Source organism: Cottoperca gobio, chromosome 14 (genome assembly GCF_900634415.1).
Source record: "Cottoperca gobio chromosome 14, fCotGob3.1, whole genome shotgun sequence".
NCBI classification, from domain to species: Eukaryota; Metazoa; Chordata; class Actinopteri; order Perciformes; family Bovichtidae; genus Cottoperca; species Cottoperca gobio.
This window is the reverse complement of record NC_041368.1, coordinates 386,345-410,635: the sequence shown is the minus strand read 5'-3', so window position 1 is coordinate 410,635 and position 24,291 is coordinate 386,345. Positions and strand designations below refer to the sequence as shown.

The window sequence follows — 24,291 nt, the reverse complement described above, 5'->3', positions numbered from 1 at the left end:
CTTCCATTCCCTTTTCCCCCTTAATTACCCTCCGAACCTCTCAGATCCAACAGAGAAGGTTAGCCTCCAAATAATGTCCAAAGGACCCATCTTAGAGGGAGATAACATGACATTGAAGTGTCACGCTGATGGCAACCCTCCACCCAGCTCCTTCTTCTTCCACATCAAGGTCAGTCAAAGCCAAAACATAAACAGCGTCCTGCATGCTCTGGAAGAATACTTGGTCATTGAGAATTTAGCCACCGTCCAGTCTGTGGCAGCCACTGATTATCACTCACCATAAATTAGAATCTCAAACTTGGAAAAGATACTATTCAAAAGATAAACTGGAATTTTGTGAAGATGGTTATATTTCAAGTGTTGCACTTGCCTACTTTTGTTTTTTTGCTATACATAAAAGCCCTACTTTAGGTAAGAGTATTTAATTTAAAATAAAAGGGTAAATAAATAAATAATTTAGCTGAAGACTTCATGCTGTCTTCTTTCTTTCTTTCTGATTTCCTGATAGCAAATCAAAACAACAGAAGTACATCTCTCCTTGACCTCCTCATGCTCTTCTCTCTCCTCCAGGGCCAGAAATTGCTGGTGGAAAATTCGGACAGCTACACTTTGACTGACATCAACAGAGCGGCTGGGGGTGAATACAAATGCTCCCTGGTTGACAACGAGAAAATGGACGCCTCCCAAAGCATTTTTGTTAGCTGTGAGTACTCGTGACATGCAGAGCCTTAGCATTCCTGTACCACAACGAGGGAAATCACTGCTGTAGCATGAGACAAAACCTCCAACTGTTGTCCTCACTTTGCCTTTGCCTCGAGCCATGGCTGCTCCCCCCAAACTCTCCCACGCTCTTTCCACCTTTATTGAAATGTCTTAACTTCCTATATATAACAAGGCACTTTTATTTACTGTAAATAAAGTCATGGGAGCAGAGTATCCATCCATCCATCCATCGTCTACCGCTTATCCGGGATCGGGTCGCGGGGGCAGCAGCTCCAGTAAGGAACCCCAATCTTCCCTTCTCCGGGCCACATCCTCCAGCTCCGACTGGGGGATCCTGAGGCGTTCCCAGGCCAGTGAGGAGATATAATCTCTCCACCGAGTCCTGGGTCTTCCCCGGGGTCTCCTTCCAGCTGGACGTGCCTGGAACACCTCCCTAGGGAGGCGCCCAGGTGGCATCCTTACTAGATGCCCGAACCACCTCAACTGGCTCCTTTCAACGTAAAGGAACAGCGGCTCTACTCCGAGTCTCTCACGGATGGCTGAGCTTCTCACCCTATCTCTAAGGGAGACGCCAGCCACCCGTCTGAGAAAACCCATTTCGGCCGCTTGTACCCGTGATCTCGTTCTTTCGGTCATGACCCAGCCTTCATGACCATAGGTGAGGGTAGGAACGAAGATCGACCGGTAGATTGAGAGCTTTGCCTTCTGGCTCAGCTCTCTTTTCGTCACAACGGTGCGGTAAAGTGACTGTAATACCGCCCCCGCTGCTCCGATTCTCCGGCCAATCTCTCGCTCCATTGTCCCCTCACTCGCGAACAAGACCCCGAGGTACTTGAACTCCTTCACTTGGGGTAATGGCTCATTCCCTACCCGGAGTAGGCAATCCACCGGTTTCCTGCTGAGAGCCATGGCCTCAGATTTGGAGGTGCTGATCCTCATCCCAACCGCTTCACACTCGGCTGCGAACCGATCCAGTGACTGTTGAAGGTCACAGACCGATGATGCCATAAGGACCACATCATCTGCAAAGAGCAGCGATGAGATCCTCAGGTCACCGAACTGCAACCCCTCTCCTCCACGACTACGCCTCGATATCCTATCCATGAAAATCACGAACAGGATTGGTTATAAAGCGCAGCCCTGGCGGAGGCCAACATTCACGGGAAACGAGTCCGACTTACTGCCGAGTATCCGGACACAACTCTCGCTTTGGGCGTACAGGGATTGGATGGCCCTCAAAAGTGACCCCCTCACCCCATACTCCCGCAGCACCTCCCACAGTATCACCCGGGGGACCCGGTCATACGCCTTCTCCAGATCCACAAAACACATGTAGACCGGATGGGCGTACTCCCAGGCCCCCTCCAGGACCCTTGCGAGAGTGAAGAGTTGGTCCGTTGTTCCACGACCAGGACGGAATCGGCATTGTTCCTCTTCAATCAGAGGTTCGACTACCGGCCGAACCTTCCTTTCCAGTACCTTGGAGTAGACTTTACCAGGGAGGCTGAGAAGTGTGATACCCCTGTAGTTGGCACACACTCTCTGGTCCCCCTTTTTAAATAGGGGAACCACCACCCCGGTCTGCCAACCCCTAGGCACTGTCCCAGACTTCCACGCAATGTTGACGAGGCGTGTCAACCAAGACAGCCCCTCAACACCCAAAGCCTTCAGCATTTCTGGACGGATCTCATCAACCCCTGCGGAGGCCGAATACTCAGAACTGCGGTTTGGGACATAGGCACAAACAACAGTCAGAGTTTTCCCCCCCATAACCCGAAGGCGTAGGGAGGGAAACTCTAACGTAGCGGCGCTCAGCCGGGGGCTAGTGAGTATCCCCACCCCGGCCCGACGCCTCACACCTTGGGCAACTCCGGAGAAGAATAGAGTCCAACCCCTATCCAGGAGTACGGTTCCAGAGCCAAGACTGTGCGTGGAGGTAAGCCCCACCAGATCCAACTGGTAGCGATCCACCTCCCGCACTAGTTCCGGCTCCTTCCCCCACAGAGAGGTGACGTTCCACGTCCCCAGAGCCAGCCTCTGCTGCCCGGGTCTGGTCCGTCGAGGTCCCTGACCATCACTGCCACCCATGTGACAGCGCACCCGACCCTAGCGTTTTTTCCCATGAGTGGTGGGCCCACAGGATGGATGGATGGGAGGCACCACGTAGCTTCTTCGGGCTGTGCCCGACCGGGCTCCGTGGCAAACCCGGCCACCAGGCGCTCGCTGTCGGGCCCTCCCTCTGGGCCTGGCTCCAGACGGGGGCCCTGGGCTTCCTCCGGGCAGGGTCTCTCCTTTCCTTTCCCTTTCTTTCATGAAGTCGTTTTTGAACCATTCTTAGTCTGGCCCCTCACCTGAGACCAATTTGCCTTGGGAGACCCTACCAGGAGCACTAGGCTCCAGACAACACAGCTCTCAGGGTCATAGGGACACACAAACCTCTCCACCACGATAAGGTGATGGTTCCCAGAGAGGGGAGCAGAGTAATTGTAATCAAATTTAAACTTTGAGAGCCCATCCTGGCAGGGAGGCAGATCGTTGAGTGCCAGTCTTGGACATCCAACAGCACTTCCTCAAGTAATTACTCCCTTCTTCCCAGGTGTATGTTTCTGAGTCTTTAGTTCTATCTATCTAGGCTATCCCTATCATTGTAATAAAAAAGTCTGACACATTTTCCCTGCACTATATTGCAGCTTCTGTACATTTCACAAATCTTAAACAAAGAACAGTTATTTCCAGCTCCCAACTTTTTAATTGAGATTGTGAGGAAAGAATACATTTGCTTATTTTGAACAGTTTAAGATACTGTTGTGACTGTATGTGTGTTTCTCAAGAGAACGTGCCCTAGAAGCTACACATTTACCACCTCTATGTATGATGTGATTTGATGTGATTTGTGACTAGATGAAGAACTGGGTTACTACTCCATAAAACAGCAACTGAGTTGCTGTTTTATGGAGTAGCAAAAGTAGCTACTTTTTGAACCAAAATATTCTGGAGTATAACATCTGCTTCATCTACAAGAAGAAAAGCAAGTTTACTTAAACCACACTGAAAAATCAATGTATTATTGCAGTGATACATGTTTTTATAATTATTACCTGATCATGGTTGAATACTTATATACAAGTATACACTGAATTCACAAGACTGATGTGAATGGTATATTTCAGGGGTAATAATTTCCTAAATCAGCGGGTTACTAGTTTTTAGCAAACGTTACTCACACTTTTTGGGGGATTATTGTCTGTGGTCGATGAATCCACATTTGGTGCTCTAGTAATTGTTTGGGGTGGGAGGACATTGTATGTGGGATTGAGTCAAAAATAAACTGCAGTGTGTGTGTGTATGTTCATGTGAACAAGAGTATCCTCAAACGTGTGGCTCAGTGAGCTCTATGCCAGAGAAGGAAGTTATATCCGGCTTTGTGTGCACACATAATATTAGTGGACATTCATTGTTGATTTGGTTGTGCGCATTGAATTTGTTAACAAAAAGATTTATGAAGATGTATAACATCCCTAGCAGTCGCAGCAAAAATGTAATCTCGTAAGCCTTTACTCTTAGATCAATAAGAGATGTCACCTTGAAGCATAAAGTTTTTGTTTTTTTAACCATAATTAAACAATGACAATTGACCTATTTTCTATAAGCAAATACTAAATAAATGTCTGATCCATTAGATTTTTGTTAATCAATGGATGTTTAAAAACAACAACCTTTTAGCTCTTCAGAAAGTTGACATAAAAGCTGAAATCTCAGCAGTGAATTGTGTCTGAAAGGGACCGTAAGGTCAACTGATATGACTCAACAGAACCATCCGTCTTGTTTTCTCAGACATTGACTTGAGTCTGACGCCAACTGGGAAAGTTGTGAAGGCAGAAGGGGACACCTTTTCTGTGAAGGTGGAGAAGAGCGCCTCGGGTGACGCTAAAGTGTCATGGACAAAGGTAATGCTGCTGGGGTGGGTAGTTGATCGGGGAGAAGTGGCATCAAAATATGCAAGGCAATGAAAGAAGAGCCAGTAACCAAACCTGACTGCAGATAGATAGTACTGTCACACCATTTATACACAGTATCTGACAGCCTAAATTACAAAAAAACATAAAGGAAAACACAAAGCTGCATTTATAGATGGGATGGTAGATTTAGTAGTGTTCGTGAAGGGAACTTGTTAAAAGGCTTATCTACAACCAAAAGTAGAGTAGCAGTAGTAGTAGTAGTTCTAGTATCCTAGTAAGATACCGTTGATATATTGGATCACGGGTACAATGTGCTTCAGAAAACACATACTGACACTGTGACTCTGGTTTTCAGAATGGAAAGGCAATGAAGGAGCCGGTGTTTAGCAAGTTGACGTATGCTGATGCAGGAGTCTATGTGTGTGAGGTTTCCATGACCGGCCTCATGCGACGTCAGAGCTTTGAACTGGTCGTAGAAGGTGAATAAAGTTTTCTGTGTATTCAACTCCTGGCTGAAAAGAGTAGAACATTAAAAATGTTTTACTCTTATATTTAGTCGCACAATCTTCTTTTCTTTGAAGAAATTTTAAATCTGCCAGTGTGGAAAGTCAGTTATTTTTAAAGAGAATTTGGACTTTAAGTCTCAAAACTAAACTATATAACATTTTAAGATCAATACCGGAAGTGTAAACACACACACTTGCATACTGTATCTCCGTTGTCTAGTGCATCTCTTTCATTACTGAAGTGCATTCAATAGAAATCCACAAGTGCACCCTGCACCTGTTCTCAATCCTTTTTCATTAAAAATGCTTCGATATATATGTGTATATCACATGGCATATTTGGGTATGTGTTACTGAACTAAACTATGTTGGTAACAATATAATGTGTTTGCATCAGGAAAGCCTGTGATCACAAGCCTAACCAAACACCGTGCTGATGATGCCAATTACAAAGTTCTGATCTGCGAGGCTGCGGGAGTTCCAGAACCCAACTTCATGTGGAGTGTCAATAGCACAAACGTAAGTGTCGGAGCATCAGTGAGTGTGTTTGTGTGTAAGTAATGCTCTAACAACAAGACAACGTTTCTCTATTGGTGTTTACTTATTGGCAGAGTTCAGCACTCCTGTTTGATGTCGACCTTTGCAGTATTATCTGTCGTCCCACTACCTCACCATTCCCCACCTGTCGAGCAATATACATAACATCTTAAAGAGAAATAGAAATGGAAAGGTTGATGCACAATTAAAGAGGCGGCTACGTGTGTGAGGGTTTGTTTCCTAAAATATGTTTTATGCCTCTTATTCCTGTAAGTGTCTTTTTGCTGTGCCTCCAGGAGGAGAGCTCCTACACCAGTGGCAGGGCCACCAATAAGATCACTGTGATTCCCAAGTTGAATCTGACTGTCACCTGCAGCGTCAGCAACAAGCTGGGAGAAGATATCATGACCATCAATGTTTCCTCTGGTAAGTTAATGCTTGTCAACAATTTGGTTGGTTGGCTTCATTTTCCCAATTGTGGGAAATGAGAGCGGTGCAATAATGTTTCTATGTAGTGGAGAACTAAAGTTATACAGCTTTAAAGAGACAAATCATGTATTTTACTTTTACTTAATATTTGTAATTAGGCTAATTACAGCAGGCGACATTAAGTCAAATTACATTTTAGCTTCACTCTCAGTGCAAGGCTTTTAATGTTCCTGAAAGCATGAAATCACAGAATGTTGCTGTATAGTGACAGCTTTTATATATTTTCTCAAACCTTGTTGACCTACACCACAGTTTTCCTGTAGGAAACAAACAGACTGGGATTAGATGAGGGAGTTACTGCCATTGTGAAGTCACAGTTAGAGGGAATCTTGGCATCAGCTTTCAGCTGCAGCCTCATATTATTAATGACTCATTATAACACTGAAATTCTTGTTCCACAACTAAAGATGTGACTTGAAACAGGACGTCTAAACAACTCTAAGCCTTTCTGCAGTTAAGGGCAATTCAAGTTGCTTTGGTGAGAGCTATCTTATCTTTTATGGTCAACTTCAACGATTGGCCCAGTGAAATAAGATCATTGCACCAGCAGAATGTAATAGGGTATAACAAAGTATGTATGCAGTAAGAAAGAATAAGCAATTGTGTGTTTATTTTTTAAATATACCGATGAGAAATACAGTATATCTCAAAAGTGAGTACACCCTTTAGATTTTTGCAAATATTCTGTATCCTTTCAGGGGATAACATTATCCTACTGAAACTTTGATATAACTTAAAGTAGTCAGTGTGCTGCTTGAATAACAGTATAGATTTATTGTCCTTTGAAAATTACTCAGTACACAGCTGTTAATGTCTAAACAGCTGGCAACAAAAGTGAGTACACCCCATAGTGAACATGTCTAAATTGTGCCCAAAGTGTCAATATTTTGTGTGACCACCATTGTTATCTAGCACTGCTTTAACCCTCCTGGGCATGGAATTCACCAGAGCTGCACAGGTTGCTTCTGGAATCTTCTTCCACTCCTCCACGACGACATCACGGAGCGCACGGATGTTGGACACCTTGCACTCCTCCACCTTCCTCTTGAGGATGCCCCACATGTGCTCAATTGGGTTTAGGTCTGGAGACATACTTGGCCAGTCCATCACCTTAACCTTCAGCTTCTTCAGCAAGGCCGTTGTCATCTTGGAGGTGTGTTTAGGGTCATTATCATGTTGGAAAACTGCCCTACGGCCCAGTTTCCGAAGAGAGGGGATCATGCTCTGCTGCAGGATGTCACAGTATATATTGGAATTCATGTGTCCCTCAATGAAATGCAGCTCCCCAGTGCCGGCAGCACTCATGCAGCCCCAGACCATGATGCTGCCACCACCATGCTTGACTGTAGGCAAAACACATTTGTCTTGGTACTCCTCACCAGGGTGCCGCCACACACGCCGGACACCATCTGACCCAAACAGGTTTATTTTGGTCTCATCAGACCACAGGACATGGTTCCAGTAACTCATGTTCTTGGATTCATTGTCTTCAGCAAACTGTTTGCGGGCTTTCTTATGCATCGGTTTCAGAAGGGGCTTCTGTCTGGGGCGACGGCCATACAAACCGATTTGATGCAGTGTGCGGCGTATGGTCTGGGCACTGACAGGCTGACATCCCACTTCTGCAACCTCTGCAGCAATGCTGGAAGCACTCGCACGTCTATTTTTGGAAACCAACCTCTGGATATGACGCTGAGCACGTGGACTCAACTTCTTTGGTCGACCCTGGCGAGGCCTGTTCCGAGTGGAACCTGTCCTGGAAAACCGCTGTATGATCTTAGCCACTGTGCTGCAACTCATTTTCATGGTGTTGGCAATCTTCTTATAGCCAAGGCCATCTTTGTGAAGCGCAATAATCCTTTTTTTCAGCCGCTCAGAGAGTTCCTTGCCATGAGGTGCCATGTTGTCCAGCATTCAGAGAGAATTGTGCCCAAAACACCAAATTTAACAGCCCTGCTTATCATTTACACCTGAATCCTTGTAACACTAACGAGTCACATGACACCAGGGCGGGAAAACAACATCATTGGGCACAATTAGGACATGTTCACTATGGGGTGTACTCACTTTTGTTGCCAGCTGTTTAGACATTAACAGCTGTGTACTGAGTAATTTTCAAAGGACAATAAATCTATACTGTTATTCAAGCAGCACACTGACTACTTTAAGTTATATCAAAGTTTCAGTAGGATAATGTTATCCCCTGAAAGGATATAACAGAATATTTGCAAAAATCTAAAGGGTGTACTCACTTTTGAGATATACTGTATATGGATCGGGTTAGAAGTATAAAAACAATTTGTTATAGTTGGCAGGGAAGCATGATGTTTGAGCCAAACATACTGAGAAACAGAAAGTTAACTAGTATTATCTGGAATATAAGATTACCATCAAGTATTGAACATGTGAAGTATGAATGATATTGATATCTAGAACACCATGTTTAAACCAAGACTCAATTCATCCCTGATGCAACCCATGTCAGCCTTAATAAATTGGGATCAGCAGTATTCTTCAGTATGCCTTCTATGGATACTGGAATGAAATAAAACACAACAAAAGGGGGACTATCAAAGGCTAACGCTAAATGCTCATGCATTCATTCTGTGCTCTTGCTGTTCTTCGTCATTATTTCTTTCTGTCTGATAATCATCCTTTCTTTTGTCTCTCATCCTTCACTATCTTCTGGGGTTTGTTGGGATGCTAAACCTGTCTCGCATTTTCCCTGCAGTTTAAGAGCCACTGCCTGGAATATGCTCTTAGTCAATTGTTGCTTTTAGAATGTATTGTTGCTTTCTTCTATTTGAGGCATTATCAGAATGTTTTTGTTTTTTCGATTTTGTGAGGCTGCACCTGGCCAGGCCTCTCACATTTATTTAGCACATCATTTAGTTTGGCTTTGTTTGTTTTTAGACTAACAGAATATATATGTTTTATTTGCCTTTTATTTTTATGAGTTCTAATTTATTTATGTTTGAATTTCAGTTTTTAAGGAGGAAAAAGAGAAAAAAGGTAAGATTTAGTTTTTTTCTTTGCTGTTATCTTTTACTTTATAGACCTTCTTAGGAAGTTGATGTTTTTCAAAAATATCAAGCTATTCTTGAGGTAAAACCTACTACCATGGCAAAAACAAATCACCAAACTGTTCTGGTGGATTGTCCGACACCCAACACTCATCACCACGTCCATCACTTTACCGACAGACAATACTGTGTCAACATACACCCTCATCACAGATTTTCCATCTTCGTTATTATTCTTCTAACTGGCTATTAGTGGTCATCAGACCTGTCCATGTGATACACATACACATGGATAATATTTATTATATAGTCTTCTAGATTTATACTGTGTATTTAAAAGATGAAACTTCAGAGTAGCTGATGTAGATACATATGGTTAATTTTAAATTTTAAAACAGTATTAGAAGAGTAATCATGTTTCTGGCCGCCGAAAATTGATTTGTAGCTGCCGTCACCTGCCATTTTAATTCCTGTTAACAAAACAGGTCACTGTAACCCTCAATTATACAGTAGTGAAACATTGTTGGCCTACAGGAAACATAAATTCTGAACGACAGCGACGGGTTCCACACACCTGTATCATTCAGCATCTATAGTACAGCTGCATTTACCTGGTGAGAAAAGGGAACTGTATCAATGTGATGCATCGAGAGCAAGTTACAGAACTTTCAGGGAGACGAGAAAATGCATTCATACCAGAAAGTCAGCTGTTACAATGATAAACCTTTCCTGTTCTATAAAAAGAATCCTCTAGCCACCATCTCCAAAATATCTAACGTTTCAATGTGTGCTGCTGATGCTTTCTGGAATATAAACAAAATTCAACTCAGTGTGGCTTCATGTTGCTACAGTAACAACTCACTGAAACATAAACACAAGACAAAGCAGTAAAGTGGTGTGTGATGAAGTGTCCCTTTATTGCTTCAGTGTAAACTAGTGCTGCAGAGGCCAGTTTGAAGGTAGTGGGGGACTTTGGCTCTCTTTAATGTCGCCCAAGGAGTGAATGATCTACAGAGGAATCTTCATGATTTTGTTGTGTGTGTTCTCATCACAGCTAAGTGGAAACAGTCTTCCAATGAGAGCTTATGTGTGTGTGTGTGTTAGTTCATACAGCTGAAGCAGAGTTCTGCTGTCTGTTGTCAGGCTCTCAGGAGGAATCAGAGGACCAGGCGAAGCTCATAGTGGGAGTTGTGGCAGGGCTCCTTATAGCTGCTGCCATCGTGGGACTCATCTACTGGCTCTACATGAAGAACTCCAGGTATAGAAACACACACTTTAACGCACACTGGCAAGACCAACTGGTGTGCCAACACAAAATGTGTACTCAGGAAAATGAATTTAGATTAATAATCAGAAGAAAAGGTGGTCAAGGTTACAGCCACAATCTCTGACAATATATTAAACAAACACTACTGTCTGCCCTAAAATGATCACATGTCAAAGAGGTGATAGGCAGCTGAGGATGTACTATCAGGTGGGAGGTGTTCAGAGCATGTAGCAGAGAGAGATACAGCAGAAGCGGTGTGAGTGCAGAGGAGAAAGTAAGAATGTGATGTGTGTTTATTGAAGGGCTGAGTTTGCAGCCTGCTGTGGAGTGATGTCTGGAGCATGGTGGGAAGGTCATCCTGTAGCATAGGTGCTTCTGCTTCACGCTTCTGCAATTCTGTATTCAACACAGACAAGGAAGCTGGAAAACCGGTGAGAAGGAGGTGGGAACATCTGAAGAGAGCAAGAAACTAGAGGAGAACAATCACACGGTTTGAAGGCACTCAGGCTGTACGACATGGGATGAAAGGTAAGAATTGTCCCTTTTAAATGTACATACATCATACACAAACACAGGCAGAGTGAGTCTAATAAACTTACTGTAGTGGCAATCTATCAACAAAAAAGGCTAGGTGCAACTCCTAATTGTTTCTGTACATTAACATAAAAATTCAACACCATAAACATTGGTGTTAATTACAGTACATTTTGCAAATATGTTTGTTTAAAGTCCATGTTGTTCATATATGTGACCAGAGGTCGCCCTATTGGGAGCTTCTGAAAGAGCTTCTCTCAGTTCACATTCTGTTCAGTTACCTGGGTCTAGTGATATGGCTTCCAAACAGAACACCAGATGGTCGTGAGTTCAATACCAGGCTGCCACCATTGTGCCCCTGAGCAAGGTACTTAACCCTGAGCTGCTCCTGTAACGTCTGCAAACAACACAGTGAGAGAGAGGATCTTTCTTCCACATTGTCCTAAGTGCTCATGAGTGTGGTGTAGAATGAGTGGAGATGTGCTGGTCTTTAGCAAGAATGACTGGGTGCCTCATGCCATCAGGCATTGCTGCTTTGCTGAGCCTTCCTCCCACTCTCAAGAGCCCCTTTTCCAGCACTGGATCAAGTTTGTAAACTGCGTAAACTGACTGCTTTTTTTTACATCAATGGATTCCAACACTGACCTGCTGTTGCTGATCCATTTCACCAGCTGAAACCCTCCCAGCTGGCATACAGCTGTAAGGTCTTTCACCAACGCCGTGACTTCTGCCTCTGAAGGCAGGGACCTCAAGCAGTCGTCCACATAGAAGTTGTGCTTCATGCTATCAGTCACATGAGCTGGGAATTCTGCTCTGTTGTCTTCAGCTGTTTTTCTTAAGATGAAACTAGCACATCTTGGCGATGATATTGCCCCAAACAGATGAACAGTCATTCTGTTCTCTGTGAGATATTATGTCAGTTCCCATTAGGCCACCACAGGAAGCAAATACATCTACATCCTGTTTTGCCACTTTAACTTGATGATACATTGCTTGTATATCAGCCATCTATCAGCTAAAGATTCTTAACAAAACCTTGTGAGAACTCCAAGCAAATAATTTGTCAAGTCAGGTCCTTGGAGTAGCTGACTGCTAAGTGACATCCTTTTGAAGCTGATGATGCGGGATGTACCAGACGTTTCCTTCCAGTGTTCTGGCACCCTTTCTCCATAGTCTTTGCTTATGACGTCATCAAGAAATTGGATGTATTCCTCTTTAAATGCAGCACTTTTCTTCAATTTACTTTTCAGGCAGAGGACTCTTAGCTTTGCAACATGGTGGTTATTGGGCATGGTAACATTATCCTCTCTGAAAGGTAATCTCAAGCAGTAATGTCCGTTGTTAAGTTCAGCTGAACTGTTCATGATTTTCATGAACTTGATATCTTCTCTTGACATTTCTGGCTTTTCCTCTGTTGATCTCTCATTGAAGTTGTGGTTGTATTGTTTAACCAGTAGTTCCTTTATGTTAGCAATGGATATTTGGTTGACTGTTATGGTGAGACAGCTGCTCCCAGTCTCATTGCCTCCTCTCCTCTCCTCCTATCATTGATAACCCACCCCAGCAGGGTTCTGACAGCAAAAGGTCCTTCACCTATGCTGTTTTCCCCTTCCGATGGTTCCATTACTTTAGAAACGTTAGATCCAATTAAAAGCTCCACATCAGCATCGATGACAGGAATTTTCACAGAGTTTAAGTGTGGCCAAACACTTAAACTCCTCTTGTTGTGGAATGTTGTCACGAGTCACAGGCATTTTAAACTGTGTGTATACATCAGGCAGTTCAAGGTAGGTGTAGGCAGCTACCTTCAATCCTAAAATGACATGACTGTCCACATACTTTTCTTGGTTCATTGTTCTTAGCAGGATATATTAGCGCTTCTTCCTCTCAGCTTTAGCTCCCTCATGAGTCGCTCAGCAGAAAGTGGCTGTGCTGCCAGAATCTAAGAATGTGGAGGATGGTAGGATGTTTCAAGTTACAGAAAGTGCAAGACAAATGACAATGACCGTCTTTGCTCACGTGTCCAACAGATAAACACTAAAAACAAGTACCTTTCTCTTTTAGAAAGTCCATTTCTTTTAGTACTACTTCTTCTCCTTTTAGGGACACAACTCAAAGCTGTGACCCTCTTCACGCAACAGACATAATATGTTTGTTGGCTTATCAGGTGCCTTTTTCTTTTGCTGTTGAGTTGCAGTTCAGATTTAACAGCTGACAGGTTAGGTTAGGAGTTAACAGGTAGCCAAACTGCTTCCTTTTCCCTTGATGTGAACCTTTTATTAATATTATTATTCGTCATTTAGGAGACACTCTTATCCAGACTTAATGTGAACTAACTACAGGGACAGTCTCCCTGGAGCAACTCGGGGTTAAGCCGTGCTTAGGGGTACAATGGTGGCAGCCCTGGCATCAAACTCTCAGCCGTCCAGTTTTCTATTTGGAAGCCTTTTTTGAAATGTTGAAAGTTTCTATTGGCTGAGATCCTTGAGGCATGCTTGGTTTGTAATTTAAAGCATGAGCTTTTGTCCCAACTTGCTTTAGAATGGTTTTCTTGGGCCATGCCTCCATTGGTATTGTAGCTTTGCTGCCTCCTGTTGGTGGATGATTGAACTGATGGTTTGAATCTTGTAAGACAAATTCAGTGGCAGAGGATCTGAGAGAAGATTTGCGTTTAGAACTTTCTCACTGAGCTCTGGAGCTCTGTACATCAGAACCTCTGTATTTCAGCACAGTAACTTTAGCTGTGTGAACAGCAATTTGACTTTGTAGTTCAAGCAACTCCTTTTTTTGCCTGATTTGCTCCTGCTGCTGCCATAGCTAGGAGAGCAGCCCTTTCAGCCTCTGCTTTGAGGCATGCACAGGAGGTTGATGAACTTGAAGACCTATGGATGGAGCGGCAGGCTGATAAGCATGTTTCACCAATATTATATAATTGAAATGCTGTCACCTAGCCCAATATCATCATTGACAGTTATGTTTAGCTTTCCCCACACTTTACTTGACAGCGTTCCGTTAAGTCAGGGGTGCCCACACCTTTTTGGCTACTACTTTTAAAATGACCAGGTCCAAGTGATCTACTGTATTAAAGATTACTCAGCAAATTAATTGCTGAGATCTCATAATGATACAACATTTGATCTGCCAGATGATCAGACAAAAGAAACAGGTTAGTCAAACATATTTGGAAGAGAAAACAAAGGTGAATGATGTCTGTTGTAAACATCCTTTACACATTACAGACTGACTACCAATTTCAACTTTATCCTTTCCTTTGTCAGGTGTGCTCACTTTCAGTTTTACCTCCAAATTAGGCCACTGCTTACCTACTTTTTTGGGTTTGACAGAAATGTGTTTCCTATGGACCCCTCTTCACAGCATAAATCAATAGGTTGGGACCAATTTAACAAATTACACACATTTTTTGTTTCTGAAAAAAGCCTTTTCTTTCTTATCCCATTAATCATCTTGTAACCGCTCTAATTACCGACCAAATGTACTGATAACATTCACCTTCACCATCTTTTTCTGAATCTGTCCAAACATCTCCTGTAATTCGATTAACACATAATCCACCAAAGAGCGCATATTGCAGCAAGTATTAGTTTAATACAACCCAGGTATTCACCCCTCTTCTCACCGTACAACGGAAAGGGAAAAGTGAGATTATTTTACTAACACCACTTGGACACAACACAGCACTTTCTACATTACTGTGGTGTCTTTCTGATTTTACCATCTTTTCCTTCATCAACTTCTCACAGAACTTCATCTGAATTTATTATCATTTTGATTTAAATGGCTCCCGTGCTGCAGTACCACGCTCTGCCTGAAATGTTACTAATGTGCTGGAGGGGGCACTGTTTTACTAAAACACAAATATCACGATGTGATACTGACAGAATTGCTCTTAACAGAATGTGTCTGTGGGAAGTATATTATCCTTTGTTTTGATTAACACATGTGTTATATATGGAGTGTATATACAAAATGCTTCCCAATAAACACACATTTATGTTAGAGAATAATAGCTCAGCGAAAAGTCCCTTAGCTTTCTGATTATGTGGCCTCCTGAACAATATAGTTGAATAGCTCTTGGTCTATGGTGTCGGCCAGTCTGAACTTCAACTTCCTTCCAAACTTGGGGCGTACACATTTATGGGGGCTTTGACTTTATTGAGGCCATAAAATTAAACATGTTTATGATGTGTAGCGTGTAGCGTGTGTAACTGTGTGCATAGACCAAAGGAGCAGCGACATGAGCACATCCCAAACAGGCGCTGCACTAGTACCTGTTAATGCTAGCAGCATTGATAGCATGTTAGCCTACCAGCTACCAGTTTATAAATGTGGGCCCTGAAGTGTTTAGCTTGTTTAGTACAAGGTTGTCATAATTAATAGCACTGATGGACAAAACTAATAATGAATAAGATCTATGTTGTAATAAACTGGAATTATACTTTAAAATATATGTGAATTTATATTTGTGTAAAGGTGTTTTTCTGGGAATTATATGTTAAAATACACATACATGATGGAAATTATAACGACTTTATTTCTCTTGTCCTGTCTTGTGAGGAAGAAGCCGTTGAAAGCAGCCGTGGAACATTACAAATACAGACTCCCAGTTGCTGCTGACACCCTTCATCAGGCTCCACATAAGCAGCAAGAATCAGAGTAATTTTCACCAAGTGCTGCCCACATCCTGCTGTCCCACCTCACTGTTTGAAGTCTGCACTGAGGCTGCCTCGTGTTACTGTTTCATTTTGTATTCCTGGTGAATGCTCCATGATATGTTTTGTTGAGCGATTGTGCTCAGGCTGTGTTGGGTGTTTTTGACGCTTAGTTCTTCCTTTAGGATATTATTTTTGGTTTGTTTGTTCTTGAATTTCTTAAAAAATGTAAATCCCTTGTACACTTTTTAAGGCCTCTATAGTGCATTCTAATAGCTAAATGCATGTGCCCTGCTTGAGAATGCCAATGTTTATTGTAATTTTTTACTTTCTTTGAGCGCTGTGTGGAAAAGCTCGGAGAAAACTACACTTTACTACTGTATAACCCTACTAAGACTGTCCTCAAACTTTAAGATCACCTCAACATCTCTTCACCACATTGTCTGTCCACTACAGAAAGTTATAGTCATGATATTAAATAAGGAACTGGAAGTACAATGAATGATATCTTTACATTCAGTTTATTGTAACTGTGACTCCCAAAAACAAACTTATTGTGTTTTGAATCACATATGTGTAAATGTAAATTGGATATCAGCAAATTTGCATTATGACACACTTAACCACTAATTAGTTTTTGTAAATTACAGTAATTTCTCCCCAGCTTTTGTTAGTCGAGAGAGAGAGACTTTGGAATTCCTTTGCATTGCAAATATTTTATCTGAAAAGGCAAAAAGTCCTCAAAAAAGTGCAACAACTTGTAAGAAATGCAAAAGTGGGTACTGCCATAATGTTTCTTTTTTATAAGTCCATGCTAAAATGAGTTTGTTCACCTTTAATTTAGTTTATTACACTACATTTGACCTGTCTGCGCTACAGTTCCTGTACCATATTTTATTTCTCAAGTTTTCATTTTGGAAGATTACTTTATGCCATGTCTCAAATCTGTTTTCGTGTTTTCAATGTATTTATATTCTGTGTGCAATTTCTCTGTTTTTAAGCCTGCGTGGAAGGCATCATCAAGTGAAAAGGTACTGTATAGTAGGAGAGTTAGATGAGAGTGAATAAGGCTATACAGTATCTGCGCTCATTCTCTGCTGTATTATTATTATTAATATTATCTATTATATGTGTCATGTGTCATGTTTATCTCAGTGGTGTGAAGAATGACCCATACTGAAGACCGTGGTTGAGATTTGCAGATTAGATGAGGTGCATAAAGATGGTAGCTCTCATTTTGCTCTAGTACATCCCACAATGCAACACCCCAGTGACCTCGCAAGGACAAAGGGTTGATAGAACAAGTTGTTCTGATAAATAACTTAACAAAAGAAGCTTCCACCTTTCACTTCAACCACATGTTAATATTTCTGAGATTACCAGTGGGTTATGACTAATTACCAATAGTCAGATTTAGAATAAATTTGAGTCGCCATCTGGCAGCAATTTACTTGTGGTAATTAAAGGATGAACTGGTTTTGTAGACTAATGACTTTCGACCAGTATTTTAAAGGATTTAGTGTCATCTAGCAATGAGGTTGCAGATGTCCAAGTGTGTAGAGGCCTTCAGGTAATGTACAAAGATAGAAAGGTCCTCTCTAAAGCCAGAGTTTGGTTCGGCGCAGCAAGGCGGACTCCGTGGAAGAGGACCTGCTGCCGATATGAAGGCCTCATTCTTGAGAATCTTAGTTTCAGGGAAATACACACCAAAGACGATAAGTTATAATTATTATATTATATGTCTGCCAATAAATCCCCCTAAATCCTACACACTGGTCCTTTAAGTTGACTTTTCAAATATCTAATGCAGATAATGTTAATTGCTCATAACACACTAAATGTTAAGTTAAAGGAACATTGCACCAAAAGATTAGTTGTGAATGTCTCTTGCATGTCAGTTTTTCAAACTGAAGCAAAGAGATGACATTCCAATCTACACGTGTGTAGAAGTTACATTTGTTCTCATGCCTTTCGTTCCTTTTCAAATAATCAGGTCAGAAGTGAAACCAAAGATGGTAATGATGTGTTGTAAATACAGACTTTTGTTTTTGTACTGTTGACAATAAAGTGGACATTTTGAAACAAAAAGGAAGTGATGTCTGATGTATGTGGGTCAGTTTTGAGTGCTCCTTTCAATGAGTGGCAATGAGTCTGTACTGTCCTGTACAGCATGGCGTACACATGGCAGTGGGGTTCCAGTGGGCTGGCTCATCTTAATCTCCCCCTAGAAAAAATATTTAGTTTGAGACATGGAATAAGGCTCAAATGTAATATATTACATTATTGGGTAAATCATCATACAATTACTGACCTTCCTACTGACATCGAAGACTAATCTCATCCAGCTAACTGCCATGAAAATGATAAACTGAAGAGGAATACAACATCTGTAAAACACAGTATTTACAAAGCCCTATTTGACTGATCTATTCTGGATCACTGGCAAGGTGGTTCATGCATGGAGTAAAGCTATTGAGCCTTTGGGATTTGTAAACTAAGCTTTGATCAATACAAAGGACTTGGATTGTGTTTTTGAACAGATGTGTTTGTAATTGTACCTTTTTATAAAACCTCTGAGAATTTAGAGCTTGAATGAAACAGTCAGACACATCCCCATGGTTACACTGGGTAATAGATTTGGAAACTATAGCTAAATCTTATTTGATAGTTTATGTAAAAACATTTACTTATTTCTCATCACAATTAGCTGGAAACAAACGTATTGTCTCCCTTAGCCACAGTAGAGATGCAGCCAGAACTACCAGTTTTGTCCCACATTTTGTCCCGTGTCCCAGCAGGACCACAGTGGCTCAAGCTAGATTTGAAGCGGCCTCCAAGTATCCAGCAGGACTACTGAAGACTGGAGGAATCTTTCATGTGCAATAGGTTGTGTCATTTCCCCCTTCTGTTGCGGGCCCCAAACCAGAGAACGGCTTAAAACTTAACATTAAGAAAAACAAATGAACCAGCTGTAAGATCATTCCAGTGTTTCACGTTGTGATGTAACCTCTTCTGTTGGATCTCCTTGCTAATTAGTGGGTTTAAGTCTCTGTATGATGACAATGTGACTGTTTGTGCCAACTGCAGGCCACTACAGCCCAGGGAGATGTGAGGGGGAGGAGAAGATCATCACAACTCTGGTTTCAGCTTCACTCATTTCTTGATGCCTCTTTAATCCATGTTTTTCATTTTATTTTTCAGGCAAGTCTCGTCCTTTGTGTAAAAATATAGATGCCGAAACCCAGCACCCCCAGGAAGCAGCTATTTGGATTAGACACATTTCTTGGCTCACTGTGGGGGGAATAATCGCTGGTTTTGGCATTTCAAACCCAACATACTGTCCAATGCATTTGTATTAGGTGATATTGTGTTGTGGAACAAATCCTACATCTGATGCCTGGAATAATCAAAAATAGGCTAGAGTGCATACTGTGCATACTGTAGCAGAGAGAGGAGCAAGTCATGGTGGTTGGTGTAATAAAAGAACTGAAATATCAATAAACAGTAAACTAATAAACAGCACTTAGATATTTGTGGATGTTTATGAACTGTCAACATACAGCTGACAATCACTGCAGATGATTGTTGGTTGTTGACCTGAACTGGCTCCTGAAGTAAAGCTGAGTACATCACGTGTATTGAGTGTACGTTTTAAAGGATAAGGCAGGTTACATTCAGAGAGTCGGGATCGACTAGCATGTTGTTTAGTACTTTGTGACTTACCTACTCTGTCTGTGGTCTCAGCCCAAGGCTTTCTGACAATGCAAATCTTTAAAAACAGTTCACATATTTATATTTCATTTTTCAGTTTCAGATTAATCCACATTTGGTGATGATATATCAGGCTTTAGACACACACACACACACACACACACACACACACACCCACACACACACACACACTCACACACACACACATTATTTATCAGTTTGGATATGGACAGGGGATTAGCTGAAAATAAGAAAGATATCCAACATCACCAAAACTCTTTTGACTCACTGCTCAAAGAAGTGTGTTTATTTTGTACATGTAACAGCTGTCCCATGGTATGACACAACACACACACTCACAAAACATTAAATAAAACAAAGGAACCGTGACTTGTTATTTACTTATCCATGAAGATAACACATCAAGAAAAAAAGCATTAATAATGTATAAATTAATTGCACATTACTCTATGCTTTACATATTATCATCATATCACTGTTTTTGTCACCAGAGCACATTAATATAAAAATGGCATTAGAAATTAAAAGTCCCCTTTGCAACGTAAGGCCACTTACCCCCTTCACAATAAGTCCAATGGAATGCACAATACTGAACTCAGAGTAATTCAAGTTTGAGAAAATAAAAGTGATAACACACCAGTGCAAAATTAAGCCTCAAGTTAAAGGGGAATGCCACTGAGTTTCATATCTGAATACGTATGATGGAAATAAACCAGACCAGTGTGACATCATTCAGTCGAATGTGCAACATTAACTATTCTCTAATCCGTCAGTTGGAAAAGGAGACAAGTTAAGAGCACATTCACTAATCGTTGACCGTGCAGCACAGATAGCCTCACTCACTGTGATTATATTTACATGTCAGATCATGTTAGATGGTCAGTTTACCATAAGATAATGTTCTAATTATGGATACCAGACTTATTCCAACACACAAAAACACCACTCAAGTCAAGAAAGTGCCTTCACACTCTTACATTCTGACACATGTGAATGTAGAAAAGTGAGCAAGCTGTATCATTAGGATCATCACTTCAGCCTGCTCTTGAATCAGCACTGAGACTGACTTACTCTGTTCAAACACACACCCAGAGAATGCAGAGTGGAAAAGTGCCTCGCTCAGCCCGCTGCAGCAACTGTTAATACAATAAAAGTTGCTACAGTCCTGATATACATTTGTTAGGATGACATAATTGGAAACTTGTCACATTGACACATCACATTATACTGTCAGAAGGAAAAGTTCCACTCTACCCATCTATTTACACTCCAGGAAGTAAGCTGTCTATCTCTGCTACCCCAACGTAACCATTACCTTGCTTAAATAATATATCTGTTACAGCCGCAGTTATGTGACTGTTATGGAAGCAAACACTACAAAGTGAGTCAAGAGATCGTCAGTCTTCACATTTCTAATTCTACAGGTAGCAATCTTAATGCCCGATTTAACTAAAATAATAGTTTTTTTTATCAGTAACAATAACATTGTACCCTCTATATTGCTGAGATCTTAAAACCTAAACAGATATGGGATGGGGCAAGAAACAGGAGCGCTCATATGTCACAGGTTTTAAACAAACGTTTGTGGAAGAGAAAACAAAGGAAACAAATGTCTCAACAATTATTTTGGTGAATACAATGTGGTCATAACCAATGGTCAAAACAATAAATGAATTTCTAAATTATAAACTGGAATTATCCTTTAATCGGTATGAGAATAATGGCTGTGTGGCACATATCTACCAACATCTCACATACTACTCTCAAAGGGGAAAAAAGAAAAGGTAATAAAAGAATACTGTTTTGCATTTGAACAAATCCTATATATCCATTGGTGACACATCAGTCATTAGGGAGGAAAGGGCTTTTCCCTGCACCGGTACTGCACAGTGGATGTGCGTATGACTCATCGCATAGTTTGAATGATCTGTAGCATTCTGCTCGTCTCTACTGTGTCACACAGACTTTCACTACAAATCAGATTCCTCAAACATGTGGGGGATGTGTGGACATGTTCACTACATGATGGCTGTGTATTTGAAGTGGAGAGCACATTGCTTTCAGAGCTCAGACGACTGGCTCGCTGATCTACAGTTCGCTCCTGTCATTTAAATGCTTGAGCAGAAATCGAGGCACGATCGTCAAGGAGACATTTAAAAAAATGCACAAACGTTAAAACATTTTCCACCACTTCACTTGCCAAAAAGGGCCTGAGAGGAGCTCAGAGTACAAAAGTATAGCTCACTCACACATAACAAATACATTCATAGGTCTGCTGTGTAAAAAAAGGCCCCATCTGATTAATCCCCTGGTCTAGGAACAGAAGAGCAAAACCAACCCTTCCCCCCTCTTCCTGCTCCTGCTTCTTTTGTCCAAATAAGATACTAGAAGTGTCCTCATTAGCTGTCGTACAGTGTTCTCCGGGTCTAGGGGAAACAGGTGAATCAATAAGGCATCCTCTGGCTCCATCTAACCTCTTCCGACTCGCCAGCAATTATTAAGACCTACAAGTCAGCCAGACCCTGACCCCAAACCGTGGAGTATTGTCTAATGGGCAACACAGAGGAAGAGGAGGGAGTGGGTGAAACTGTAGAAATGAAGAGAAGAAAGTAACAAAAAAGATTTAGAGAAGAGAGACGGTTGAGTCTGGCTCCCCCCACTGGCTGTAAATAGAAATGACCCCTACAAACTGGCTGTGAATGTTCTGTAAACTGAAAAGAGTTTCTATTGAAAGGCCCTTCAAACTAAATGCAGAGGAAGGCAAGATGTGAAAGGAACATTAGCAGCAGGAGCAGGATCAGGCCTGTAAAACAGTCCAAGTCTGGAGACAAACAGGAGCATTTGAAAACCAGAAGCCAGCACCGGCAAAGCTCACCGTCACAACACCAAGCCTGGTTCCCTTTTTTCACAGGTTTCATCAGCACTACATCACAGATGGTCTTTTCTCCCCTTTTTGATTCTCTCTGTTCTACTGTGATTTGGTTTTAGCCATTTTGTTGTGAATCGTCATGTCTGTTGAATATTGTAGTTCCAACAGTTCCAGGCCAAGCAGAATGAAAAAGCCCTTTTTTGTCAGTCCATTCAGAGGCACAGCTTCATTGTTGTGCTCCCCTTTCACTGTCTCAAGGACTAGAGGTTCAGTCTTGGGGCCACTAAGGCAAACTCTCGCAGAATGTTTCGGGCCACGTCCACTTTATACTGGGCGATCATCAATGCCCGCTTAACGTCCTCGAAGGAATAACCCTCCCCCATCAGCTTGGCGATTTTAGCGTCCACGTTCTCTGACTCCAAGCTGTGGGACTTGCCCGGCTGACTGTCTGGAGGAATCTTCCTGGGCAGTGGCTTGGGCGGCCTGGCAGGGGCCTGAAAACAGTCCACCAGCACTTGGAGAGTGAGAAGGAGAGAAATCATGTCACACACACAACAACTTGAGAGTGTTATTAGTGGTCAAGGAGAAGTTTGTAGACCAAATGCTGCTTTTCACAGAACAGAAGCTTTAACATTTTTTTTTAATACCTTCTGAGTTCGAACCTTTATTATTAAGTAATCACTGTCCTTCTCAGTAGAATGCCAGAGAGTGTAAAATGTGGTCTGCTGTTTCAAGGGAAACAGGGAGCATTTTGGTCATATTGATGAGACTCTCCGAGCCCGTGAGAGCAAACATGATTCTTTCTTTGAGTTACTGTGGCAGTGGGGTGTGGTGAGGCCACCGGCTGCTGGGGTCAGCCAGCTGGACACAATCAGGTAATCAGTCACATGACATAAGATGGTGATGACCTGGTTCTGGTCTCTTGCAGTAGTCTGGGTACGGCAGACAAAGAGCCAGAGCCATCAGAGACGTTCATGCGTGAACACTGTTGAAAAACCGTATTGGAGCGTGGCGTTTTTGTTTTGCCTGAAAAGGCTAAAGTGGTACAGCATTAAACCTCCTTCTCCTTCCTTCATTTTATCTGGGCTAGAGCAGGACTGTCTCTCAGTTACTTTGCTACCAAAAAATATTTCTAACTTGAATTGCACAATTTCAAGTTCCAAGGCTTATACGTTTTCCAGACCTTAATTTCTAGACAAATAAGGTTTTCATAGTTTTTTATTCATATATCCAGTCAGAATATGTTTGATGACTAGGGTCTAAAATACAAAACATGCAGTTGTAAATTACAATTATATTGTCCAGTGTTTTTGTGAAAGTGAACTCATCAAGACTTGTTTCTCTGAAGCCATATGTGTGCATTTCCTCATGTAGTCATTTGCTGAGAAGGAGAGGTAACTACCTTGACTAGGGGGCACATGGTCGTTCTCCAGGCAGCCTCTGGAACCTTTTACATGTTCTGTGTGTCGTCTGACGGGAGGCAGAGGGGCAGCACTGTTCAGCATGTCAAACACTGTGTCTAGAACATAGATGACACATAAACAGGCAGGTAAAGGAGCCTGTTTCTAGCTGTAATGCTGTGTGCAGTGTGTATTAAGTGTGAGCATAATAAACACTTAATCCACTGTGAAAGAAAATCATTGGATTAGCATAAAACTGTAAGAGATGCATGAGATTTATGTTTCCATTTGTTTTTTGACACAGTTTTAATTTAATGTCATGCGTCCAGCTCACCGGGGTTTAATAGCAAGTGATCGTGTCCAGAGGAGGGCCTGTGTGGTCGTGCGATGACAGTGGAGGAGGACATGGAGGAGAGGCAGAATGAGGATGGAGACGAGAGGTCAGTGAAGCTGTGTCGTGCCGGTGGAAGAGGAGGCTGGGATGGAGGACGGCTGTTGAAGGGGTCTTCTAACGCTGAAACACAACAGTAACCAACACGACTGAACTCTCTCGTGTGCTTTGATCAAGTTTATACTTATTCC

The 24,291-nt window shown here is 42.0% G+C and overlaps 2 protein-coding genes across 6 annotated transcripts in view; one reads left to right on the top strand and one right to left on the bottom strand.

The window, feature by feature from the left end:
- Positions 1 to 17,797, top strand: part of alcama (activated leukocyte cell adhesion molecule a) — a 56,112-nt gene extending 38,315 nt beyond the window's left edge. The window contains exons 7-16 of one of the 3 annotated variants that reach the window (XM_029448350.1): positions 45 to 169; positions 571 to 703; positions 4,558 to 4,670; positions 5,038 to 5,161; positions 5,586 to 5,707; positions 6,022 to 6,151; positions 9,200 to 9,226; positions 10,381 to 10,495; positions 10,916 to 11,032; positions 15,618 to 17,797. In XM_029448350.1, coding sequence (XP_029304210.1) covers positions 45 to 169; positions 571 to 703; positions 4,558 to 4,670; positions 5,038 to 5,161; positions 5,586 to 5,707; positions 6,022 to 6,151; positions 9,200 to 9,226; positions 10,381 to 10,495; positions 10,916 to 11,000 — 974 coding nt within the window. In that variant the 3' untranslated portion in view covers positions 11,001 to 11,032; positions 15,618 to 17,797. Of the gene's footprint in view, positions 1 to 44; positions 170 to 570; positions 704 to 4,557; positions 4,671 to 5,037; positions 5,162 to 5,585; positions 5,708 to 5,999; positions 6,152 to 9,199; positions 9,227 to 10,380; positions 10,496 to 10,915; positions 11,033 to 15,613 lie in introns of those variants that run through there. The other 2 variants (XM_029448351.1, XR_003833429.1) reach the window with 2 other exon arrangements.
- A 1,898-nt stretch (positions 17,798 to 19,695) lies between these two features.
- Positions 19,696 to 24,291, bottom strand: part of cblb (Cbl proto-oncogene B, E3 ubiquitin protein ligase) — a 62,561-nt gene continuing 57,965 nt past the window's right edge. The window contains exons 17-20 of one of the 3 annotated variants that reach the window (XR_003833394.1): positions 24,044 to 24,223; positions 23,712 to 23,828; positions 22,972 to 23,241; positions 22,686 to 22,823 (exon numbers count right to left, since the gene is read on the bottom strand). Coding sequence is in view for 2 of the 3 variants with exons in the window: in XM_029447526.1 (XP_029303386.1) it covers positions 22,570 to 22,823; positions 23,712 to 23,828; positions 24,044 to 24,223 (551 nt within the window). In the remaining variant the exon portion in view is untranslated. Of the gene's footprint in view, positions 22,824 to 22,971; positions 23,242 to 23,711; positions 23,829 to 24,043; positions 24,224 to 24,291 lie in introns of all 3 variants that reach the window. The other 2 variants (XM_029447526.1, XM_029447527.1) reach the window with 2 other exon arrangements.